General features: G+C 34.5%; 1 protein-coding gene across 1 annotated transcript in view; it reads left to right on the forward strand.

Moving 5' to 3' along the window:
* The window catches only part of LOC145688157 (uncharacterized), an 89217-nt gene extending 68599 nt beyond the window's left edge, over nucleotides 1-20618 (forward strand). The window contains exons 2-3 of the mRNA XM_081761980.1: nucleotides 8078-8150; nucleotides 18498-20618. Coding sequence (XP_081618106.1) covers nucleotides 8078-8150; nucleotides 18498-18741 — 317 coding nt within the window. The 3' untranslated portion in view covers nucleotides 18742-20618. The remainder of the gene's footprint in view (nucleotides 1-8077; nucleotides 8151-18497) is intronic.
* The last annotated feature ends 5331 nt before the right edge of the window (nucleotides 20619-25949 follow it).

Here is a 25949-nt window from a genome sequence, read left to right on the forward strand (position 1 = left end):
TTTACCCAACCGTTTCCGAACAAATGATTTAGTTCAAACTTTTCTACCAGGTAATTTTTTGTACCATTTACATTACAAAATATGTTGTAACTCACGATATCCCGCCCGGTGGCACGTATATCTTTGGGATTCAGATGGAAACTCAATTGTCTCGTTCGGACTTCAGAGGAGCCACTTCGTGATCCTCCCTTGTAAGTAATACGAAGTACATCGCACATAATATATAACTAGGATTCAGTTGTATTAAATTATTATTAAATACTATATATGAGTTACGGATAAGAGCGAACTCGCCGGAAAGCCTTTTTCATTATTATTATTATTATTATTATTATTATTATTATTACTATTACTATTATTATTATTATTATTATTATTATTATTATTATTATTATTATTATTATTATTATTATTATTATTATTATTATTATTATTATTATTATTATTGACTTCGTAGTAATGATAGGAGAAAGACTTGAAACTTAAGCCTTTAAAAGATTCAGGAGTAGTTAAATCTTGCGAGTGACATCTTTCTGAACTAGCTTCTCAAACGTGAATCAGTTTTATCAAAAACGACTCAGGCGATTCTGCTTATATTTCATAAATAAATATTGAAATCCAATAATGCAAGAATAACGTGCAAAACAAATTTTTATATGAAAAATATGCAGGAAAGGTAGTTTCCTCTTAGAGACGAGTTTTCTTTTTTTAATTTTCTCTAGTATGAAATGTGATTTTATTGATACTTCCTTCAATAGAACGTGCAGAAATAGCTCTGTTGTTTAGGGTTGAAATACATCAAGTTTACGTGAGGTAAAAGGGGCAAATTCTACCCCATGTTGCACGTTTGAACATTATCATGCAAAATTATTTTCCAGCGAAACCCAGCGAATTTGCCCCTTTCGCAAATTTGCGAAATTATTCGATTTATTAAAATATGTGTAAATTTATCTTCTTTATCGAATTCGAACAATCCTCATTCGTTGCGATTGAAAAGAGTATGATATGTGGGAATAAGTACCCCAGACTTTGAGATTTACATATGTTAAATAATATAATAAGAAAATTATTTTCTGTGAAGACGTTTGCCAAAATTGCTAGATTTTGACATAATAAAGTGTATAGTTTGTTTACGGCTTAACAAATATCCCAATGCATGCAGTGAAAATAGATCAAGGCCCCCTTATTCTCCCGATATTCTGAAAGTTATTTCCGCGATAACTTTCATGAAAAGTATTCGCTTTTGAACAATATAGTGTATATAGAGTATAATGCTTGCGATTTAAATCAGTGAAGAATGGGGGGGGGGTATTAATTTGTAGCAATCAGGAGTGAGTTATCCCGCTGCCACTTAAAAGTCTCTTCAACGGTAAATTTCGAAAGAAAAAAGAAAAAAGGATTTTGGTGCAATACGTGCATTGTAGTACTGTATACAATTTCTGATGTCTCAAAATTGCTACAATTCCCTTGAGTGTAAAATAATTATCAAGAATGAAGAAGTTATTTTTTTGAACATGACTGTAAAATACATTTTGTGATGATAAATTTTATTTTAAAAGAAAGTCGACATCGGAATCACAAATAAGAATACTGATTGCAATCAAAATTATATTTGATCTGGATTTAACGTTCCTTTCAGCAGCAAGGCTATATGAATCATGGACCTACAGCTTAGCATTGAATATAAACCACATGAGCTCCCACCGGGAATCGAGTTGAGTTGAATTGATTTTGAATTTAACGTTCCTTTCAGCAGCGAGGCTATATGAGACGGGACCTACTGATTAACGTGGAATCCGAACCACATGAGCTCCATTCATGAACCACGTAAATCGAATCCAGATCTCCCACGCCAAAGGCGCGTACGCTACCCACGCAGACACGAAGAAGCTCCACCGGGAATCGAACCAGCGTCTTCCCACGCTAACCATGTAGCCACCAGGGAGATCGCCAAATATGTATTTCTTTGAGAAACTGTTTTTCTACACCGTTTTTGTAATGTGGTTTTCTTAACCGACATATCTGTTTATCAATTTGAAAGTATATAGCAGGTCGAATAATTTCATTATTCTTTATTCTGCTTGTTCCTGTATTTTTAATTCAGTTATCGATATGGAAAAAACGCTAGTGGTGTACATAACAAAGTATTAGTATAGACTAAAATGTGTAAGCAAATCATTTACAAGTGAATCATTCTGGTGGCGTATGTATAGTTTACTTACACACTATCATAGAAAATAATATAACTTAAAATTAATATTATATGAATATTTATTTATATAATGATTAATCCCTCCCACATTTTTCTTTTCTTAATATTTTATGAATGATAAGACTATAGCAAATGAAGTGTCTAAGATTAGCTATATGAGATACAGTATTTCGTCAATGTGAAATCGAACAAACATAATTAGTTTCAGACATTCCATTCTATATGCCTTTCACAATCTAATCAACATTCGTTTGGTATTGCAAAAAATAATTACCAATCATCATGACTGAAACAGAACAATTGCTTTATGGCTTCTCGTAAACAGTGTTACACAGTAAAAGAGCAATTAAATTCTCATTAAAGAATGTCGTTACTTTTTTTTTCAAAGATATTATTTCTTGAACAGTATACAAGAGAATGGTAGCTAATATCAAAATTTTTCTGTCTTCTGTGCTAAACTTAAATTGCGTCATTTTTTTCAAACGTTATCATTTGTGTTGTTTATTTAGATTTATTGTTAACAGGAGCATAAATGCGCGTATGTTCCTTACCAACTTATATTAAATGTTGTCATTATTATAAAGCAAACAGTGTTTCACACTTAGACGTTAACCCTTCGCTAGCGGAATTTAATATATAATTATATCTTGTATGCTGGTGGGCAGAATTTAATACATTAAATAACAAATTATTAATTTCATCATGATTTTTAAATTCTAAAATTGCTCGATACATCCTATGGAATTGCGTGACATACAGGTTGGAAAACTCTGCATTAAAGCACCGAAACTGACCTCTGAAGCTCTCGACGAGCTTCATGAGAATAATATTAGATAGCATATGCTTCTTTCACCCAGAGTAAATGGAAGTTATATGAGTAATGGATTGAAGTCATTTTGGGGCGTCTGGGGTCGGTTTCGGACAACGTGATTGGCTAATCGTATGTTTCAGCATTCTTCATTGGCCTTTTCATTCCCGATGCAGACTGGGTGGGCATTACTCGTACAACTTCCATTTGCTCTGCTTTCAACCTTCTTCTTTCTACAGATCCCAATTGTCACATTGCTTTGGTGCGTAAAACGTCACTAGAGGTCTTATATTGTGTTGGGTTGTTTCGTGAAATACTAGTTACTTCTTATTTGTGCTTTTCATTATGATCTCGAAGCGACCTTGAATTGATAAAACCAGGGTTGTAGTGCCAAATTCATCTCTTCCGGAGCGCTTGATGAGAGATAAGAGAATTGAAACCACAATTTGAGGATAAAGACAAAACTGAAATCAAATTATGAATATTTACGAGTATTTTAACATTGTATAGTGAAACAACACATAAGAGAAACTGCCATATCATATTTTTCCTAACTTCTGTTTTACTTTTATTGTTTACCAGATACACTTTTGTTATGTGGAACTACTGAACACATCTATATTTTTGACTTACCTCTGGTGCGTGGGGTTCCTGGTTCGTTCTCGGCCAAGTAAATTTGTGGTGGATAGCATCGTGTCCGTGGGTTTTCTTGAGGTACTCCCGTTTCCTCCCACAATCTCATTCCATCAATTCTTCGATCATAATTCATTTGCCAAAATCATCCGTCTTCCTTAGCCTAACAGGATGAGTGGGAAATTAACTGCAAGATTTCATTTCATTTTCATTTTTTTGTATCAATGTTCATAAAATCCATCTATTATTTTTATTTTAAGAAAATTATGCTCAAACATTACATTTCGTTTAAAGACCTAAATTTCTAAGTTTTATCATTATAAAAATCTTATATTATGTTGCAGCCATCTGCTGTATCCTAGTTAATTAAATTTCTGTTTTTCTTTGAACAAATACTTAAGACATAACGTTCTCTGAACACTGCTGTTGTAAGTTAAATGTACATTTTCTACTTCATCTTTGCTAAAATAATACACTGATAAAAAAAATCGTAGGTGGCGTACGTAAAAGCGTAGGTTACATGTGTAAATCTTGTAGTTTTTGAACTTAACGTACAACAAAAGTATAACTGAAAACGTATATTTTATACGTACTTTCCATATAAGTATAAGCATAAGTATAAGAATAAACGTACTTTCTGTACTAACGAAAGAACTGTATGTAAGCGGTCAGAATCTCACATACAGATAGACGTATGTAACATATAATTGACGTATGTAATTTATGTATAAGTATGTAATATATGGAAGACTCTTAGATGTCAGACATCCTGCAGCGACATGGTGTAACATCTAAACTGGAAAAATGGCAGTACATGTGGAGGATATGGATAACGATGCTCCATACTGATTCCCGTAGTAAACATAAGGATATCGTACATTTGTACAATATACTTCTGTCCGGATAACGGATTTTTCTCAGTGTAATAAAAAAAAAACAAGTATTTATTCCTACCTACGACTCCACTATACCCATGGATAGAATCCTCTTCTACAGTTACATTTTCCCCCGTAACAAATTCTTACTCATATTCTGAAATTTAAGTTTGGATTACAGTAAGAGAATCTCCTCACCCCCCCGCAAAAAAGAAAAAAAAACTATGAAGAACCTAGTGGAAAACATTCGGCAAAAGTCCATGGTCTTCTACTCACTATATTCTTTAATACCCATGAATGAGAACCATTATCAACTTTAAAGGAAAGTTAGGAGTCTATAAACCTAACAAAAGAAAAAAAAGTAGAGGGCGTAATTCCTTAACGGTTTGTGTCAACGCAACGCAAAATCTGAGTTTTTCTTTACGTCAATATGTATGCCAGTTATAATTGTTTTTTTTTTGTTTGTTTGTTTTTTTTTTGCATGTTTTGCATTGCGTTACGCTGCGCAATATTTGCTAAGTCTATTACAGAATAATGTACTTGGCTTCAAAGTCGTTGTTCTTTCAGACAGTGTTAAGGAGAAATCAATATGGGTGTCTTTGCATATTAGAATTGGGGGAAAGGGACCACTAAAAAGCTAGTAGACCCCAACTAAATTTATGTCAAAATTATGAATAAATTTGATCCTACTTGAGCTAATGCAATCCTCCTTCTACTTTTAACAATACAATTCACCATAATTTTATTTCACTATTTGCCACAAATATAAGTTTACATACAATATGGTTCTTATGTGACTTCGCCTTGGCATAAGAATTATACTATAAATCTTTACACCAATTTAATCTTTCTTTACCTTCATTGTTTTCTACTTTTATCTACACATCATTCGGAATATATTTTCCTCACCAACAATGTCTTAACATCTTTTTTAATTACTTCCAACTATATTCTTTTACACCCATTATTCTCAATGTCCCTCATAAGTTCATTGTTCCCAGTTTTATGTTCATCTTAAAGTAAAAATTTCGAGAACTCGAGAATTTTGCCCTCTTATCGTAATGCTACGATTCTGCTTCGTACAATGCAATACTCTTTATCTACCTCCTCTCTGTAATCTTCATTAAGTGACTCACTTGGTGTGCTTCCCATCATAATCATCACTACCTTCTTAAAGATTTTTTTTCCATTTTCCCAATTCCTTCTGTTTAAAGTTCACATTTTATATGGTCGTTAATAATACTACCTAGGTATTGAAAAATAGGTACCTGTTCTACTGCCTTGCGCAGACATCTATCACTGCCTCAATCCTGTAGCCAAAATTGTTTTAAATCTGTTTCATATCTATTTTCATCTCATGCTATTTTCAGAGGCTTTCCTTAGGTTCTCTGGAATGATGTTATTCGTTTCCGATTCTGCAGTAACAATCATTTCATTATTAGACCTTCTACTTCCTATAATCAATATGTTTCCCAATTAAACTTTTCATTATTAATCTTCTAGATAGTACTCGGAAATGATGTTACTGCGAGGCTTTATTTTTTTCTTTTTTTCTTTCTTTCTTTCTTTTTTTTCTTTCTTTCTTTTTTTTTTTTTTTTTTTTTTTTGTCAAATACATCTCATTTCACCAACTTATATCATTTCTTGTATTCAAATTTTAAATGCTTGGATCATATGTATGTTTCTTCAGTACCATTGATCCTTTATTCAAAGCTTATTTAATATCTTCTTCCATATTACTGAGGTAAAGAAGTTAAAACCCTTCTATAAATTAAGGAACGCTACATACTCCACTTCTTTCTTACATTTGTCTAAACCGTCTTTACCTATTTTATTTTACTCACAAGTAAAGGTCCAAATGGATGTATCGAGTTGCGGGACGACACATAGTGCATCTGATAGAGAATCTGAAAATGTGTGTATGTGCAAAATTTTAGCGAATGAGCGCCACAAGAAACGGAGAGGGAGGAGGTTAAATTTGGTGGGAGAAGGGCTATACTATGTTATTGAAATAAATTAAATAAACTGCTGAATCATGAAAATAGTGAAAAATGACAATGCAAACGGTAGTAGTTTCACATATTGGCAAAAGAAGAATAGGCAGAGTAGATCACGACCTTCCACCGCCATCTTGAAATCCGCCATTTTGAAATCTGTGATTTTTTTTTTTTTTGAAATGGAAAGGTAGTCATGTGATATATCAATTAGGGCCAGCATGTTCTCAAAAAGTCAAGTATGAACTTTAGTGATTGTTATCTGCACTTATTTGGAAGATTTAGGATCATCTTTAAAGTTCTTACGAAAACCTACGAGACTGATTCTTGTATGTTGAAAGTTTGGATTATCACGAAAACGTATGTAAGTTAAACATATCTACAAGCCAAGAAAACTAACAGTGAAATTTAATGTCCATCAGTGAACTTTGATAAAAATAATGTAATAATATACAGCTTGGGTGTCAAATGTCACTGTTAATTTTCTTGGCCTGTGGACATGTTTAACTTAAATGTGTTTTTGTGATAATCCGAACGTTCAACATACGAGTATCAGTCTCCTAGATTTTCGTAAACAATTATAAAAATGATCCTAAATCTTCCAAATAAGTACAGATAACGATCACTAAAGTTCATAATTGACTTTTTGAAAGCATGCTGGCCCTAATTGATATACCACATGATTACCTTTTCATTTAAAAGATATCACAGATTTTAAATTGGCGGATTTCAAGATGGCGGCGGAGGTTCGTGACCTACTCTGCCCATTCTTCCTTTGCTAGTATGTGAAACTACCACCGTTTGCACTGTCTGTCTTTTACTATTTTCACGATTCAACAGTTTATTTAAGGTATTTCAATAACATAGCATAGCCCTTCTCCCACCAACTTTAACCCTTTCCCCCTCCGTTTCTTATAGCGCTCTGCCGCTATAACTTTGTGCATATACATATTTTCACATCCTATATCAGGCACACTTTATCTCATCGTGCAACTCGATTCATCCATTTGGATCCTTTACTTGTCAGTGAAATATAGTTGAATCTGTGTGCTATGTCTGCTTCCAAATTAAATTCTTCAACTTCCTTTTCATCGTCCACAGAATCTCTTTCATATTTGAAGATTTTTTTTTTTGCTGCATACGACGTGAAAATAAAATACTGTTTGAAAAGTTATTGAAGTAGGTGAATGCTTACATCCAAACAAAAGATTTCCTCCTTATTTATATTATGTCTACTGGTTGGCATGTTCAAATGTTGTATTGTTCTAAATAATTTCAAGAGGTGCTATTTACGGATTCGAGTTCTACCTGGAGCTGATTATTATAGCTAAATAAAACTAATTATTATAATTATAATTAGATTATCAGTGTTATCGTCTCTAGTCTATAGGACACAAAATTGTGAAGTGAAACTTAAAAAAAAAATTCCGATGACTATACATAGCTCACAGAAATGTGGTCGTCAGTTAGTGAATCTAATGTTTACTAGTGATTATGTCAATTTTTGTAAGACGAATGTTCAAATATAAATATATCATATATGATTTTATTGCAGGTGGCTACGAAGGTGCTTCTCAGGTGCGACGCAATAGTTTCACTGTGCTTTCGTCAAATACTAGTCAAGAACAGTAAGTACGAAACACGTATCTTTAAATGTATCTAATTTTGATCACAGAATTAAAATTGTTGAGTCCAGGATCTCATTAACTTTTCACTGAGGTCTTGGGTATAGGTAGTAACATACATGATTATGCATGGCTTAACTAGAGACATTCAATATAAATGTTTGTACTGGACTAATATCGTTTCTTATCCAGTTTTCTGTTACGATTGTAAACATAGATTCTGCACCGAAAGCTCATGCGTTGAAATTAATAGTTTATATATCTACAATTACGCACGTATTTCATATAAGAAGTACAGAAAAACAAGAGTACATGATGAACAAGTCTGATTTTCATCACATACCTAGCAGTAATAAAAGAGTATACATGATTGTTAAAAGACATATGTTTAACTATTGCTGCCGTGCACAATCGTCTATCAAATATTCAACCGAAAACAAAATGTACGACAACCGTACTAAATTTTTCGCTGCAATTCCTTAGATTAAATCATGTTGTCTTGCAGTTATTAATGAAACATCGTCTTGCGAAATACGAACAAAATTATCAGATGTGTTCAGAAAACTTCGCCCAAAGAAATCTCATCCCCAAAAGTCAACTACCCCTTGTAGATTTTACATGGCTATGCCATATGTTAGGTTTGTAAATAAAATATTTGTTTATAAAATAACAAAATCGCATGAGTCGTATTTTACAAAACTGTTAAAAAAGAAAAAAAGAAAGAACTCAACTCAAGAGTATACTACCACTTGTGGATAACCTCATAAAAGTGATAATAAAATACTTATTTATGAAATATGAACAAAATCGTTTGAGTCGTTTTTGAGAAATGGTCTCAAAAGAAACTTACTCCCAAAAGTAAACTACTCCTAGTATCTTTTCCTCGTAAGGAATAATTTACATTAAGTAGATGTCAGATTAAGACAATTAAATGAAAGAAAAACTAAATTTGCTAAGTTTTTCTTCAGACGTTTTAGCATCTGCCATGCGATTATGCTATGTATTATCTATGATTAATATAGAACGGGACGTACGCGAAAGGTATTGCAGTCAGCAATAACCAACTATTTCTAGAAATTTAGACATTGATACCTAATTTATATACTAATATTTGTTTATGGTGAAATAAAAGAATAGAGGTTTAATATGTGTAATTTTATGTTTATTTGTTTTCGTTGAAACTTTTTAAGTACTGACTTATGATTAACAATTGACAAATATGAAGCTAGTACATACCCTAGATTTATAGATGATGGTATAATAGAAGTTTAGTAGACGCTAAACTTTTGTGTTTTTTGTTGTCGAGTTTAGCTTTTTAAAGTGTTGATATGATGTTTTCTTTCTCTTGAGATTATCGTCGCAACTACCCCCGACTTAAGAAAGCGAAGTAGCTTTGTTTTTTGACTTGTGTTGCAGTTATGCATTTACTGTACTCATGGTGAAATAGAAAGTAAATGTACTTACAAATGTATTTTTTTTCACCATATTTGTCGATGCATGAACTTACACGATGACTTATGCAAGGTAGATGACTCCAGTATTTGGAAACAAATTTAAAGATAGAATTATATAGCAGCTTTTACAGCTAAAAATTCATTAATTAATTAAATTGAGTTCACAAGTTGTTTTTCAATGTTTTTTGTAAGCTTTTTGAAGAGTAATGAACTAAAAATACAATTACAGATAAAAGTTGAATAATTGAGTTGAACGGAATCCGTGACAGCATAGTTTCATTAATGAAATATGTATTTATGAAATATGGATAAAATCACCTGAGACGTTTTTGGAGAAATTGTCCAAAGAAAAACTCACCCTCAAGAGTAGATTATCTTTTGTAGATTTTTTCCCAGACGAATCAGTTATGCCGGATTGTTAGGTTGTTAATGAAATATTTACTTATGAAATATGAGCGAAATCTGGATCGATTTTGAAACAAAAAATATCCCAAAATAAAAATTTACTCCCAAGAATAAACTACCACTCATACATTCTTTCAGGAGAAATGAGCCATGCCATATTGTCAGGTTATTATTGAAATATTCAATTATGAAATTTGAACAAAATCACCTGAGTCGTTTCAGAGAAAGTAATCTGAAAATAAACTTACCCTAAGAATAAAGTAACTCTTGTGAATTTATTCGGAAGGAGTAATTTAAGCAACATTATAGATTACTAATGAAATATTTATTTATGAAATATGAACATAATCGTCTGAGTTGTTTCTGAGAAAATCGGCAGAAAAAACTCACTGCCAAAAATAAACTATCCTTCGTACATTTTCCACGACAAATGTGATTGCTATATTATTAGGTTATTAATTACATATTTATTTGTGAAATATGAACAGAATCACCTGACTCGTTTTCGATTTTTGATTTGATTTAAGTTTAGCGTCCCGTTCACCAGTTATACTATATGAGGCGTGAACTTACAGCTTAATATGGGATCCGAATCGCATGAGTTCTCTCCGGAAATCAGTCGTTTTTGAGAATATCGTCCGAAAAAAAATACTCACTCCAACAATAAACTTCCTCAAGTACCGTGTTATGTGACATTGTTAGGTTATTAATGACATATATATTTATGAAATATGAACAAAATCACCTGTCTTTCTTTTTTTAAGAAAATCGTCCGAAGAAATATCATCCCAAGAGTAAACTACTGCTTTTCGATTTCTCCAAGAGAAATGACTCTTTGTTATTAAATAAAAGTTTTATGAACCAAACAGAATCTTTAGAGCCGTTCTTCAGAAAATCTCGTTTTCTTATTTTTTTTTTATTTTCACCCTTTAGTAAACTACTCAGCAATAATAAGAGAATTCGAGAAAAGCACTGGAGAATCACATAAAAAAAACTTAAATTTAAGATTTAGTCTCTATACATTGAACAGCATGGCATCTAGACAAATGTAGATCCGGATGATCGGACCAACAGACGAAGACAGGTCGAAAAATCACTTTTTCGGTATCTATGTGACATGAAACGAATATACGTTGAAATCTCAAGTTTGATTTTTTTACGATTACCATACTTTATTCTCTCCTTTCGTCGCTCGAAAGTAATAAAGTACACTAATTGGAAATTATCGATCTCACAAGTAATTTCCGGACAAATTAAATTTAAATTTGCTTTCATCCATAGTTTTAGTATTAAATCTTGTAGCACTTTTAATTCTTATTGGCTTTTCAAACAATTGAGGGCCGTTCTGGCAAACTTGCTTTCTGAAGAAAGAGAAGAAAGTTTTCTAATTAATTTCTCTACATATCTACGTTGTCTACACCGTGATGTGTATATTTTTGATCAGTAGGTTAAGGATCACTCTTGCCTCGGCTTATTAATATGCTGAAATTTTGGATTTACTTTCTAATGTTCTCTTCAGAAAGAAAATTTGGTTTTGTCTTTTCTGAAAAAAAAAAAGTTTTTGTTCTTTCTTTTGAAAAGGCAAATTTTTCAAAATTGGTCCTCAATTCACTTCAGGACACTTTAGGAAAAACATAAAGGAATTATCTTCTACTCTGGGACTTGGAGCTTATAAAGGTTGCAGGTACGCTTTGTTCGTTCGGTAAGTGTTATATGTGCAATGATGATACTTGTAGGGTGAGATTTTTTTAGGGCAAGTATAGAAATGAATATAACCTGCATGTTCAGAAGGTAATTGTGAGATTTGACGTAAGTAGGTGTTGCAATGACTGGTAGGCTATCGTAAAATGCATCATTATACCCAATGTGAGATGGTAAGCCAGGAAATATTGTTTTGTACTTTTTTTAATTTCTAACACATGATACAAGTATATGCAAGGAAAGTTCTTTCGCTAGTATAGTAACTGTGTAGGATTGGCAGTTTAAAACGATTAGCTATCCTGAGAGCACGTCATTCAATAAATAAATAAATAAATAAATACCTACAGAATTCGTCAAAAATTAATATTGAGACTATATGACTATACGAAAGACTTGGAATTATGTTGCAAGCATGGAGGTCCCAAGTGGTGTCAGACTTTCAGGAAGATTTAGTGTATGTTTAACATCTAGGCTGATTGTATCAAGGTAATGTTTCCATGTCAATATATGAGGAAAGCTATACCTACATTTCCGGCATATCTGGGTATCTTCAGTATAAATATTGAGTCTAAAAATCTTGCAATGCATTTTTATTTTAAAGTCATTTTGGAAGAATGATAATTGCAAGCGTTTTCTTGGAGTTAGTGATTAGGTACTGTTGATTGCACAATCTTACAGTCGGCCAATAATGTCTTGCAATAATATATTTTATACGTTCAGTGGTTTCCTCACAATAGCAGTGACATCGGCAAAGACAAGTAGTGTATATTGTCTGGTCACTATGATATATTGGTATGTATAGCAACAGTGACAATACTGATTCTTAGAGTACACTGTATTGAAGAACAATAAGATGAACTAGTAATGTGTTTTTCGATTTCGGAAAAAAAATCGTTCTTCACTAATTAAGAAGCATACATTTATATGAAAACATATAGTGGAAGTATGCTTCCAAATTTAGAACTCATTGTTAAGCCCACAGTGAGAAATAAACTAATTTAGTCACGTTCCATTGGTTATGTTCTGTGTACCACAGAGTCAGCTTTAGCTTAAGCAAAACGTTATTCACCGACATTTATTATATGGTATGATTTCTCATCACATTTAACATTTTTTTCTTTCGAAATTTAACGTCTTATTGGAATCATACATGTTTTTCTGTGTAACGGAAGTTTGTTGCCACTCGGGTATTATCACATCAATTTACTGTGCATCAGTGCACCGCATTGGTCATACTGGTATCTGAGAGACCTACGAGGTATGAGAAACGATTGTCGTAAGGAGCAAAAATAGATTTATACATGTTCTGTGAATAACCTACAAACAAATTGACCAAACAAAAGACAGTATCGGCACTACATAGACAGTTATATCCTCTCAAAGTCAAAGGAAACTGTATTAAATTGGGTCAAATTGTTACGAAGTCATTTGTAAAAGAATATGAAGAGTGTGGTTAGTCACTTTTGCTGGTGACCATATAAAACAATGTATGCATTAAGTCTTTTTATCTCATTCTATAACTACGTATTTCGAAAGAAATTTCACTTCCTGGTATTTTAACACGTAGCATCGATAGTTATGATCCATCTCAAAACAAAACAAAACAGAAGTAGGGAATTACATGTTTGTTTTAGTACTTTTCTTTTTGTGTAAGTCTTGTCAACAATCAATGTGATTCTCTTTTATATTCTACAAAATGAACTAGCACATATTCTCGGAAATTTAGAACAGTAAAGAGAAAACAAGCGTTTGCTAAAAATGTCATTCAGAGTTCGCCTGATGTGATTGAGGCATATGGCTGACCTCAATGTTCAACTTGGCATCTTTCAAATAAGAGACCACTGGTTTACAGTCAAATTTCGTCGCTTTACAGCGATGAAGTTTTCATTCACGTAACTGAGAAACCAGCTGCAATCTGTTATGGGAATACGATAAAATCCATTATTCATCATTGTGTTTACAGAAGCTTTTAGACGATCTAAGAAAAGCCTGTATTGGCATGCTTGAAAACTCGATGATGAAACCGCAGGCGTTGGCAGATTTTACGATTCGATTTAGGAGCAAATAGAGTGAAGCGCTGTTGATACAGGTGCACGTGTTGAGCATACACAATGGCTTACAACCGTTGTGATTAGAAATAGACGCATCCATTTGGGAGCATATGTTAGTCAATATGGAAATTATTGGTTAGTGTTATTTTGTGTTTCAATGTCGCGTTTCCGATAAAGATGCAAGAGTTTTATTGCAATGTTTTCATTTCCTCTAGATGAAGATCAAGGTTTTCTTTTGATAATATTTATTAAGTATTTGTTATTACGGTAAATGGCGTACGTACTAGTTAAAATTTGAAATCGGGTATATATTCGTTGCACACAGAGAAGATCATGGCAAGAGAGAGAAATGCGTTATTAGATTACATGAAATAAGCACTTGAATGCAGAAAGCACCCGGTCACTTTCTTAATGATTAGGGGAACCAATGTTATGTCTTATGTTTCTAAAAAGTACACTTTTCATATTTCTAAATTATGTTTCTTATTCATTTTTATATGATTAATTTTAAATTGCGCATTATTTTGGTAATCTATAAAAATGGAAGCATTCACAGATCTAAACAATCACAAAGTTGTTGAGGGAAATTATCAGTACTACGGATCTGTTTGTCTGTATTAAAAATTATACAGAGTATTTTAGACAAAACTACATTTTTCGAATCCCGTATAAGTTGTATTTCACTTTACAAAATTGTGTTTTATTCATGACTAATTTTGTCATATATTAAACAGTTATTAACTACAAATACTTATTTTTCTTTTCACTGTTTTCTATTGAATCATAGTCTTCATTGTGACAGACGATATTAGGGTTGCTGCTCTCCCAGTTTCCCGATTGCAAGCGAGTCTAAAACAAGTTATAAGCCTCTTTTCTTGAAGATCTACGAGGATTTAATACTATCCACTTAATAGTGGAAAATCTTCTCTCAACTAATACTGTAAATATATATATGCATAATGCTTTTGTTGCTTGCTCAAAGTGAAATCTTATTTTCGAACGCATTACACAACATAGAAGCTATCCTGCTGTGGAGGAGCAGCACCACGAAAACCGATTGTAGTCGGAATCTATGGATTTGTCACAGTAATCAGGAGAGAGAGCCATGCTTCTGGTGTGTACAAGTGTTTGTCGTTCAAAGCATACCTAACATTAATAATAATACTAATAATAAAACATTGGAGTACCTTAAAGTAACTACTGTGAAACGAAGTAATTTAATTAGCTGTTTCTCTAAGCGCCGATAATAGTTCATGGATAGGTCGGAGTTAGACTCTTAATTTACAGTAGAGGCAAGATACTTTAATAAGATACATCTCAATTGCTTCATCTTAGCTTCGCTTATGAGCTTGACCAGATTCTCAAACTGGAAAGCCGGGATGCCGTATATCCTATGTCCAGATTCCAATTTTATGCATGTTATTTGTTATGTTCCCAAAACATAGCTATATACTTACATGTAAATATAAGAACATCTAGGAATATAGCAATCTAATTAGTGTAATATGAAATTGAATTAAAGTACGGCATTTGACACTATCTGAATTGCCAATTTAATGCAATATCAATGGCAAATGAGATGTATTAAATTTACCATACAATTCATATACGTATGTTTCTCCGAAGGATTATTTTTCTATTAGATTTCCTTCTTTTGCATGAGACAATTATAAAATTCTGAACAGGAATGACAAAATTCCTTAGTCTAAAGATATACTCCACATAAGCATTTTTCTGGGAACACATCAACTCCACCTTTTGCAGCTATTTTCGACAGTGATGTGTAGGCTCTTACATTATTGAATTCTTAGGTTGATCTGAGTTTTTATCATTACACTTTATTAGAAGGAAACAGAAAAGGGGATGCATTTTTTTTTTGTAAAAAATAACTACTGCTTCGTTTAAAACAAATTCCTGAACACAGTTAGCACTCGAGCCAAGTTGGGCTTTTGATGTTTCATATCGATTTAAATTTCAATTCTAAGGAGGAATGGGGTTCAAAGATACATTTAGAATATTTTTCCTTGAACCTAATTTTCCCCTGCGAAGAGCGGGAACTTCATCTACTTGAAAGGTAACCAAGAACGTTCTGTCACGTTTTCACCCACCACCTTCGAACATCGATATGTAACCTAAGACGTACCTGGAAGATCAAACTTAGGCCCCATCAGCTTCGATGACCATCTGCCAACGTTCTGGAAGGCCATGAATTCCATCGCGGTAGAACTTGGTGGACCGTGAAGCGAAGAAGGTATCAACTGCTTTTTGCACCAATACTAGGGATTTAAACTGGCATCCTTCCTCTAAGGTGATTGTCGAAGGAATGGAACAGGTGATCATCGGACGGTGCAATATCCGGGGAGTATGGCGGATGCAATAATTTTTCCCATCCAAAGCGTAGAATGGTGTCCCTGGTCTTCCTAGCCACGTGGAGCTTAGCATTGTCCTGTAAAAGGAGGACCCCTTTGCGATTCAGAACTGGCTCCTGGCTCCAAACTTTTGTGTTTTTTTCGAACACGCTCAACTGCTGACAGTACACAGTTGCATTGATGCTCTGACCGGCTGGTGGCAGTTCCCGATGTACGATGCCGCGAGCAGTCCACTAAACACGCAGAAAGACCTTCTTTAGGTGCAGTGCTGATTCCGGTTGTTTTGGAACCGGTTCATGGAATGCTAACCAATGATGACGGCGCCGTAAAGCTTCTACAGGACCCACTTCTCATCACATGTCCAGAAATGGCTCCTTTCTCAGACAAGACAGCAAAGAAACACATATGTCTACTCGCGTTGCCTTTTGGCCCGGAGTCAAATCATGTGAGACCCATCGACCCAACTTGTAGTGCTTCCCAAATTGATGGAGGTTCTGCTGAATGGTTTCTCCAATCACACTGTATTGTAGTCCCAGTTTCTCACATGTCTGGCCACTGTTTGCCTCAATTGCTGCCTGAAGATTTTCATTTTTACATGTGGTCTCCCGGCACGTGGTGCGTCTTCGAGTGTTTTGTCGCCGTCCTTAAACTTGTTAAACCACCGCTCCACTGTCCGCGTAGTCACGACATCCTCACCAAAGGTCTGGCATATCTTCCGCCCCGCTGCAGCGGCGTTTAACCCCAGTTTGAACTCGTACAACATACATGCTTTTACGACACTCTGTGGAGGTCCCATGCTCACTCTGTTCTTACGCAAAATTACGGTGTAACTGAACTGCCACAACCAGATAGTATGCTGGACATAACCACACCAACAACTGACCTTCGCCTTATCTCCATTTGCATTCAATTCACGGTCTGAGGGCTCATTGAACACAGAGCTCCACAAAAAGCGACAGAACTTTCTTGTTTACCTTTATATCAGATGCACTGATCAGACACAACATTACGACCAGCTGTTATTTATTGAACGAAGTCGTTGGGCTGACGTAATAGGCACGGGACACAGTAGAACTGTTCGCCAGACGGTGACTAAAATCGTATTCGATTAGTCAATGTGATACTTGCGTGTAGAATGGAGGAAAGTTGACGATATATCAGAATTTGATAGGAGCCAGATTATGATGGCCAGACGGCTTGAAAAGAGCGTCTCGTAAACAGTGCGAATAAGATTTGGGACTCCGCAGCAAACGTCCCAAAGGTGTACCAACGTTAATCGCATGATATCATTGCTAACTCCGGGAATAGGCCTCTACTCATTGTCATTGGACTGCAGAGGAATGGCATAACGTTGAATCACAATGCGGCCTACCTCACATTGATGGCTGTCCAGAATTCATCGTCTTTCAGGGAAACAACTGTCCGAGACGTAGACAGTAGTACAACAACAAGCCAACGGTGGTTTCATTATGAATTATAAACCTTCACATAGTCATCCGTGAACCAGATAGTGCGTACAGAGAGCACTATGATGGCTCCTAGCTATCAGGAACTCATTGCTCAAGACGTACGCCTATTCACGTCGACTATAATTCCAGCTGAGAATGCATCTTTCAGCAGGATAACACCTTATCGTGAGGTTAGTGTTGTGCTATAGTAGTTCAAGTAGCACGGTGGTGAATTTCGATTGCTGCAATGTTCTAACTCACTCGATTTTACCCGATTGAACAGTTTTTTGGGATGTCATTGAAGGTCATATCCGAGATGATCGAATACCTCCGCGTAATTTACAGGAATTAAGTAACTCGTGTGTGCGCCATGCTTCTAATCACCTACCAAGGTCTTATTTCTTTCATGTCAAACCACATTTCTGCTGTCCTACGAATCGAAGGCGTACATAACAGGTATTAGTGGTCATAATGTTCTGGCTGGGCAGTGTAAATCAGGACATGAAAACTAAAAACCAGGTCGCTTATATAAATTATTAGCATTTCCTGCGCAATTTGCGAGATCGTGGTTTCAAATTCCACCGCCAGCCAGTCATACTAACAGATGTGTTTTCGTCTTTTTTTCTCAATTATCCCAGGCAATTGCTGGGATAGAACCTTAAATAGTCCTAATTTCTTTTCAATTATTACTTTTATCCCGCGTTGTTAACAATTCTAGTGTTCCTTTCAATGATATTGTGTCTGGAACTTGTTTTTTTTTTTTAGAATAGACAAATAAGTAAGAAATTATCTAATATTGTGAACGTGTATTGTCTCTTGAAATGTTTAAGTTTTTATTATATGACATTTAACGATTTCAAAAGAAACTTGAGCATTATTTGAAATGACTGATACTCAAATGTTACTTCACTTATATTTGCAGATCCAAGTCCAGGAGGCAAAGTGTTCAACAAATACCAACTTGCAGATGGTTCATGGAACCTGCTGATGAACCTAACCAAAGAGCTTCAAATGGTGAGCTTTCCTCACGAGGAGCAAAGACACCTACAGAATCTAAAAATAAGCAACCTCCACCACCTGACTTTCTCATCTTTATTAGGGTAGTTCTTGGCATATTGTTACTTGGAATGTCGACATTCGTATTGTGGAGGACTTACTCAACTTAATACTAGCAGAGAATCATCTGCGAAGGTAGAGTGGAAGTTCTTCGAAATACAAAAGTTGTTATTGAATAGCTTCTCTCAAAAGAGAGAAACACATTTGAACGTCTCTATAATGTTTAAAACACAGAACATGTGACAATAATATGTACCTTTATTTCACACCAATAGCAATAGATGGTGCCTTTTGACATTATAAATCTTACTCTCCATAATTTACTCAGTACAATACTAGTATTGAGTGGCTATGTTGTATATCGTAGAATGAGTCTATTTTGGGTATTTCGTCCGCATTTTAATTTTCGATGCTAACGTTTCCGAAACTCTGGTTCCATTCTCAAAGCTAACACGGAACCGTGATTAGTCGTGAAAAAAAAAACTGAGAAACAATTGACTAAAGAAATGTTGAGTGGAGTTTGTGAATGCTACAATTATGGGATTGGTACTGGGAACACGATCCAAGCAAGTTAACATGTTCCATATTGACCTAACTGATTTTTGGACCCTCCTCCCTACTTAGAAGGGATATAATTTTATTTCTGTAGCTTGCTTATGCATTCTCCGACCTATGTACTAATCTTTCTATTTTTCAGAAACAAGACGATAATTGCTTTCTAGTACATGTTAGGCCAGCCATGGCTTTTCTGGTCCGGTGAAGCTATGGTACCGACAGGTTTTTCAGATCTTGGCCATATTGTGCTACCTATCAGTTCAAAGTAGTTTAACCTTAAACTACTGGTATGTCGGAAAACGAACGCGGACGAAGAACCAGGAACAGACACATCATTGTTATCTTCGCGTAAACTTTGTACATTAAATATAGTCATGTAGTAGGTCTAAAATGTATTGTTTGTTTATCACTACTTAAAAATTATGATTTTATTTAATGCTTTGGACTCGTTAATTTTTGTTTTCTTCTCTTTACTGTAAATTCTAAACGTTTACTTTAAATGTTTTCGCTGTGAATTTGTGATAAGAATGATAAAAGCTAAGAATTACAGTAAATAGTTGCAGCTAATACAGTAAATAGGGATATACTTACGCTAAAATACATAGTATTTTTGAATTAAATTAACAGTTTTGATTCAGCGTATGTTTTGAGAACTTTATTATGTCCAAACATGGCAAGTGTGAAAATGAATTAATTAATGATTAATGTATAACTGTGATATTTATCATACCTTTTCACCTGATGATATACAAAAATATGTATGTATATGTGAGGGAGCATTTGTATAATAAGCGTATTATGCACCTGTATATGAAATGTTCATAATTGAAGTTAAGTTTATAGTTAATTCGTTAAGAAAATAATATTGTTAATACGGAGAATAACAGTTTGTAGATCTATATAGTAAAAATGCATATATGTAAGTGATATAGCCAATTACGTGCCATATAAGATGGTATATCACCAACAACTCACTTATAAAAGTAACAGTACATTTAAGGGCAATATTTAGTAAGTTTTGAACCCTATTTATGGTTTTAATTTAAACTTTCACTAGGAACGTTAGAAATTTAGATAACTAATTAAAATATATTTGTTTCTTGAACTTTTATTTCGATAATTTTCTCCATAAACTCCACCGAGTTGTAAATATAGAATTTGGGTGATCATGAAAGTGCCAGACTTTCCTCATGGTTTAATAATTAGGTGCAGAAGACCCATGTTCTAGAAAGTCATGGAGATTGGGTCTCAATTTAATCTATATCTACATTTCATTTAGCGTTGGTGCTGAAGAAATATACGTGGTATGTAACTTCAAATAAGCTGGTAAACATATGAAAATATCGTTAAGTTTTGCTTATACTGTCTTTATAGCATTAGTATTCCTTAAGAGTCTTCATCCCGGCGAAATTAAAATACCGCTAATTTTACAGTAATTATGTGATATCTTCAAATAGATAAAAGATAATTGAAATATGGAACAAGAGAGCCCTAGACAATATTATTTTGCGTGAGGTACCGTTATCACAAGTCACCTAGTGGCTTTCCGTTTGCAGCTGTTTAGAAACGCGAAAATAAATGCCGATTTTCAAAATGGCTCGAAATCGAAAGCAGATAAGTGAGTTGTGATAACGGTTTCTCATGTAAAATAATATTGTCTAGGGCGCTCTTGTTCCACATTTCGATTATCTTTTATCTATTTGAAGATATCACATAATTACTGTAAAATTAGCGGTATTTTAATTTCGCCGGGATGAAGACTCTTAACTGTGAGTAAGTACTAGAATTTGATCAGAGCACTATACATACTAGTAATAAATGTATTACAATTTCTGCAATTTGTCATTGCTGTTATCTCAACAAATATCATCTCATTCTTCCATGCAATTATTCGTGCATTGCTTAATGCCTTATTTGACCTTAATCGCAAACAAGGACAAACCAAAGTTAGTCGCTTCTCGGACATTTAATAACAACATTATTGGACTCTTTCGCCAACCTTTTGAAATCAATGCTGCAATACATTTTTAACAGCTTGATTTTGATACATTTTAATATGTAATATTACAACAATATGTAAATCATAACAACCATTCAACAATATTGTAGCACAATACAGTGGCGTCATTTCAGGATTTGTTTGGCGGTCAAAACTCTCCTATATAAGTAGAGTTTATCATTTTTATTAGTATATTAAAGTATAACGAAGAATTCGCATTTTGAACATGTATGAGTACTTAAAAAACATAATTTTTTTTCAAATTGAGGGCCTGAATTGAAAAACATATCAAGTCCACAAACATAAATACATATTTTTCACGTTGTTATATATGCTTCCGCAGTTGGAACTTCTAGGACGGACAGCAAGGAACATTATTAATAAGATAAACCACAGAGAAAAAGAACTCCCAAACAAATACATTCAATACTATAATGTTGTTTTGTGCCCGGTGGACTTGGGGCATTTTAAAATTCATGTCTTGAATTTAATTAATTGTTGGGAACTAAATTGTGCCATCACCACCTTTATAAACATGAAAAAATGGAAACTTAGCATTCACTGGGAAGAACATATGGAGTAGAATATATTGTACTGTAATGCAACTCCAAGTTGAATCTCTAAAATTATGACGTTTTTATATGTAATAGGCATGTAAAGTCACATCAGAAAGACAGCTTTATCTCAAGTTTGGCGAGGGTGGTGATGGCCCACTTAATTCTTCAAATATTTGAGTCCCATGTGCTTGGTGCAGTGTTGTGAATTTAAAATGCAAAGGTATTTCCTACTCTATTTTTCCTTAATCATTATAGATTCACGTATGATGTATCGTTTCCTTGTTTGCGTATGCGGATTTTAAAATAGGCCTATAACTATGCCATGCAAGAGACGAATTGAAGACTTTGGGGCAAAAACCCGTCAAGTCCAAAAAATGAAAATGTAAAAAAGGTAGCTTCACAACGGTTTCCACTCATCTGATTTTCTTCAAACTTGGCAAATATATAGTAAACCGACAATAAATCGACACGTATTTTTTTGTTTCTTTCGAAAAAGAGGTTAAGGGGGCAAAAGCCACCTTTCCAAAAATGGACCCTCTTGATTAAATTGGCCACATTAAAGAAACGAAACTGCCGATGCAAAGATGACTTCAAACTAGGAAATACGGGTTTTGTCGTTTTTGCGAGAAAAGTTTCAGGGGGCAATGGCTCCCTTCGAAATGACAAAGGACCCCGCACAATTATTACGGAAATTAGATTTCGGTGAGATTGCTTGAAATCGTGATATATATGTTGTAGATATTGTGTGCCTGAGAAAAAGTTTCAATGGGCACAACCAAAAATCACTGACCGTTTGGCCACTACATGACCACTGTTTTGAAAGCAGCCGAAGATAGTGATATTCTGGATTTTTATGAAAATGGCTGAAACTGTGATATGTCGTAGATATTGTGATCCTAAGAAAAAGTCTCAATTTGTACAACCATGCATCACTGGCCGTTTGGCCACTACAGGCCACTACAAGGCATTTTTTTTTTTTTACTTGACGGATAGTGATTTCAAGAAAATCGTAGACCTTTATGTTGGCGGAACTAGTACCCGTTCTAATTGTCACAGGGAAATGAATTATACCTCATTGTAAAGGGTATGGAATGCAGATTCCAGCGAGCTAACTTTTATGCCCCTCGTGCTAAACTAGTAGAAGAAGAGGAAGAAGAAGACAAAAACTCTGAAGAAAATGAGATTTTTTGTTTTTGGTAATTTGTCAAAGCTGGCAACACTGTTACTTGTCGTACGCAGGAAAAAATATTTTTCCGTGTACGCCAGATATTGGGTACAATCATGTAAAAAAGTGAAGGGCGAAAGTTCAATACCAAGTGAGAAAAAATTCCGAATGTGTTTCCTACTAGAATCACCCTGCACACATTTTTCGAAATATTTTGGTCTACACTGACGTCCCTAATTAGCACAGAGATATAAGCGATACCTCATTTGAAAGCTTATGAGACAGGTTTTAACGAGGTAACTTTTGCGCCCCTTGTACCCAACCTGTAAAAGAAGAAGAAGAAGAAATTTAAAAATGAAAAAAATACATTTTCTCGAAATTGGCAACACTGTTATTTGTCGTGTGCAAGAATGGCCATACACAGGGTATCATTAGTTAGGATGTTTATTTATCTTCATTGATACCACTTTTTATGCTTGTAGCGCCTTTGGAGGAAGAGTCTCCCTCCCCTCAGCATTTCGGGGAGGAGACACTAGTACATCTAACTTCCCCCTACCCTTCTGCTACTGGACTCCCCATGTAAACGAAATGCACACCGTTGGAAAGTTCGATCCTTCTTAAAGAGACAGATACCTAAATCATCTCTTTAGCTCAGCGTTTCCCAACCTTTTTCAACTTGCGGCACACTATGGGTGTAACTTGAATTCTCGCGGCACACTCATAGATTTTATTATATTTAAATATAAAATACAATGGTATCTTTTTCTGTGATTACTGATCTCACAGAGAAGAAATCTAGATCACTGCTTTTCCTCCATGGTAAATCATTATGCTTATTTTTCATTCTAATTTTAAAATAGAAAACAATTGCAATGAAATATTGGACTTAGCTTTTTAAAAATACACTTTCTTTTTTGAAAACTGCATCCAAACTTTCACTAACAAGGAAGATCACTAAATAACAAACGAACAAACAAATCTTTTTTACTTTTAAAACACAAATGTAGGTAATTCGTATGCATGTTTGTTTTGTCTAAAGGATTGAATATTTTAAAATTTGAAGTTACGAAATAGTCTGCAAAAATAAAGAAGCAATAATGGTCATAACGTCATAACAATGATAACAAATAATCTTTTTCAATATTAAAAATGTACAGAAAAGTAACGCGGAATGAAACTTAAAATTGTAGATTCATATTAGAGGTTCATAGTAATGTGAAATACAAATATACATTTTCCCATATGTCCTGCAATTTAATTGCTATAAAATTAATAATTGTGTATAGATTTACTCGCGGCACACCAGCGGCCCATTCACGGCACACCAGTGTGCCGCGGCACACCGGTTGGGAAACGCTGCTTTAGCTTAATTAGGAGCGAAGTGATGGAGGTTTAAACTGCTGGCTCAACTCTTGAGCCGTTCGTCCTGTAAAGGTTAAATGAGCAGAAGGTAACTGTATTCTGAATTTCGGTGGACTTGCTTGAAGCCATAATATGTTGTTAATATTGGATCCTGAGAAAAAGTTTCAATGGGCACAACCACTCATCACTGACCGTTTGACCACGTAAGGACCACTTTTTTGACAACAGCGAAAGGTAGGTCTGGATTTCGGTGGAACTGGTTGAAACCGTGATTTATATATTGTAGATATTGTGATCCTGAGAAAACGTCTCAATGGACACAATCACCAATTACTGACCATTTGGCAACTACGGGACCACATTTCTTAAAACATCAGAAAATAAGGATAGTCTGAAATTTTACTGGAGTTGTATGAAGCCAACAACCAACAACCAGGAAAAGGGATGGGGAGAGTAGCGTCTAACATAATTTAAGCATAGACAACATTCCGATGTTCATCTTGAGGGACAAAGTAAATCCTTGGAAAGCACTAGACAATTTTCCTCAGGATCATAACATCTACAACGCATCACAGTTTCATTCATTTACACCGGAATCAAAAATATCGTTATGCACGGCTGTTTTCAGAAATTTGGACCTCTAGTGGCCATAAGGTCAACACTTGATGGTTGTGTCCATTAAGACTTTTTCTCACGATGGGAAGATCTACAACATATCACAAATTTACTCATTCTTACAGAAATCCAGAACATCGTTACGCATGGCTGTTTTTAAGAAAGTAACCCTGTTGCGACCAAATGATTAGTGACTTGTGGTTTTGCCTATTAAGACTTTTTCTCAGGATCACAATATCTACAACATATCAGGTTTCAGCCATTTTCATCGAAACCCAGAATATCACTATCTTCGTCTGCTTTCAAAAAAGTGACCCTGTAGTGGCCAAACGGTCAGTGATTGGTGGTTATGTCCGTTAATACTTTTTCTCAGGATCAAAATATCTACAACATATCACGGTTTCAGTCATTTTAACTGAAATCCAGAATATCGTTATCTTCGGCTGTTTTTAGAAATGTGGCCCTGTAGTGGCCAAACGGTCAGTGACTTTTAGTTATGCCCATTGAGACTTTTTCTCAGGTACACAATATCTACAACATATCACGATTTTAAGGAATTCCACCGAAATCTAATTTCCGTAATAATTGTGCGGGGTCCTTTCTCATTTCGAATGGGGCCATTGCCCCCTGAAACTCTTTTCTCGCAAAAACGACAAAACCCGTATTTCCTGCTTTGAAGTCATCTTTGCATCGACAGAGTTTCGTTTCTTTAATGTGGCCCTTTTAATCAAGAGGCCCATTTTTGAAAAGGGGGCCTTTGCCTCCCTTAACCTCTTTTCCAAAAAAAAAAAAACAAAAAATACGTGTCGATTTATTTTCGGTTTACTATATATGTGCCAAGTTTGAAGAAAATCGGATGAGCGGAAACCATTGTGAAGCTACCTCCTTTACATTTTCACTTTTTGGACTTAACCTGTTTTTGCCCCAAACTCTTCAATTGTATTTAGAAAAACAAAGCAAGCGCAATCAGAGACTAATGCTTTCTGTTACAAGTTTGTTTACGTTGGGTTACAAGCAACAAGGAATGTCTGCTTGCAAATATAATGGATAAGTTAAGAGTTTGCA

This window comes from Thermobia domestica, chromosome 6, assembly GCF_964235325.1.
Source record: "Thermobia domestica chromosome 6, izTheDome1.hap1.1, whole genome shotgun sequence".
In the NCBI taxonomy this organism is placed as follows: Eukaryota; Metazoa; Arthropoda; class Insecta; order Zygentoma; family Lepismatidae; genus Thermobia; species Thermobia domestica.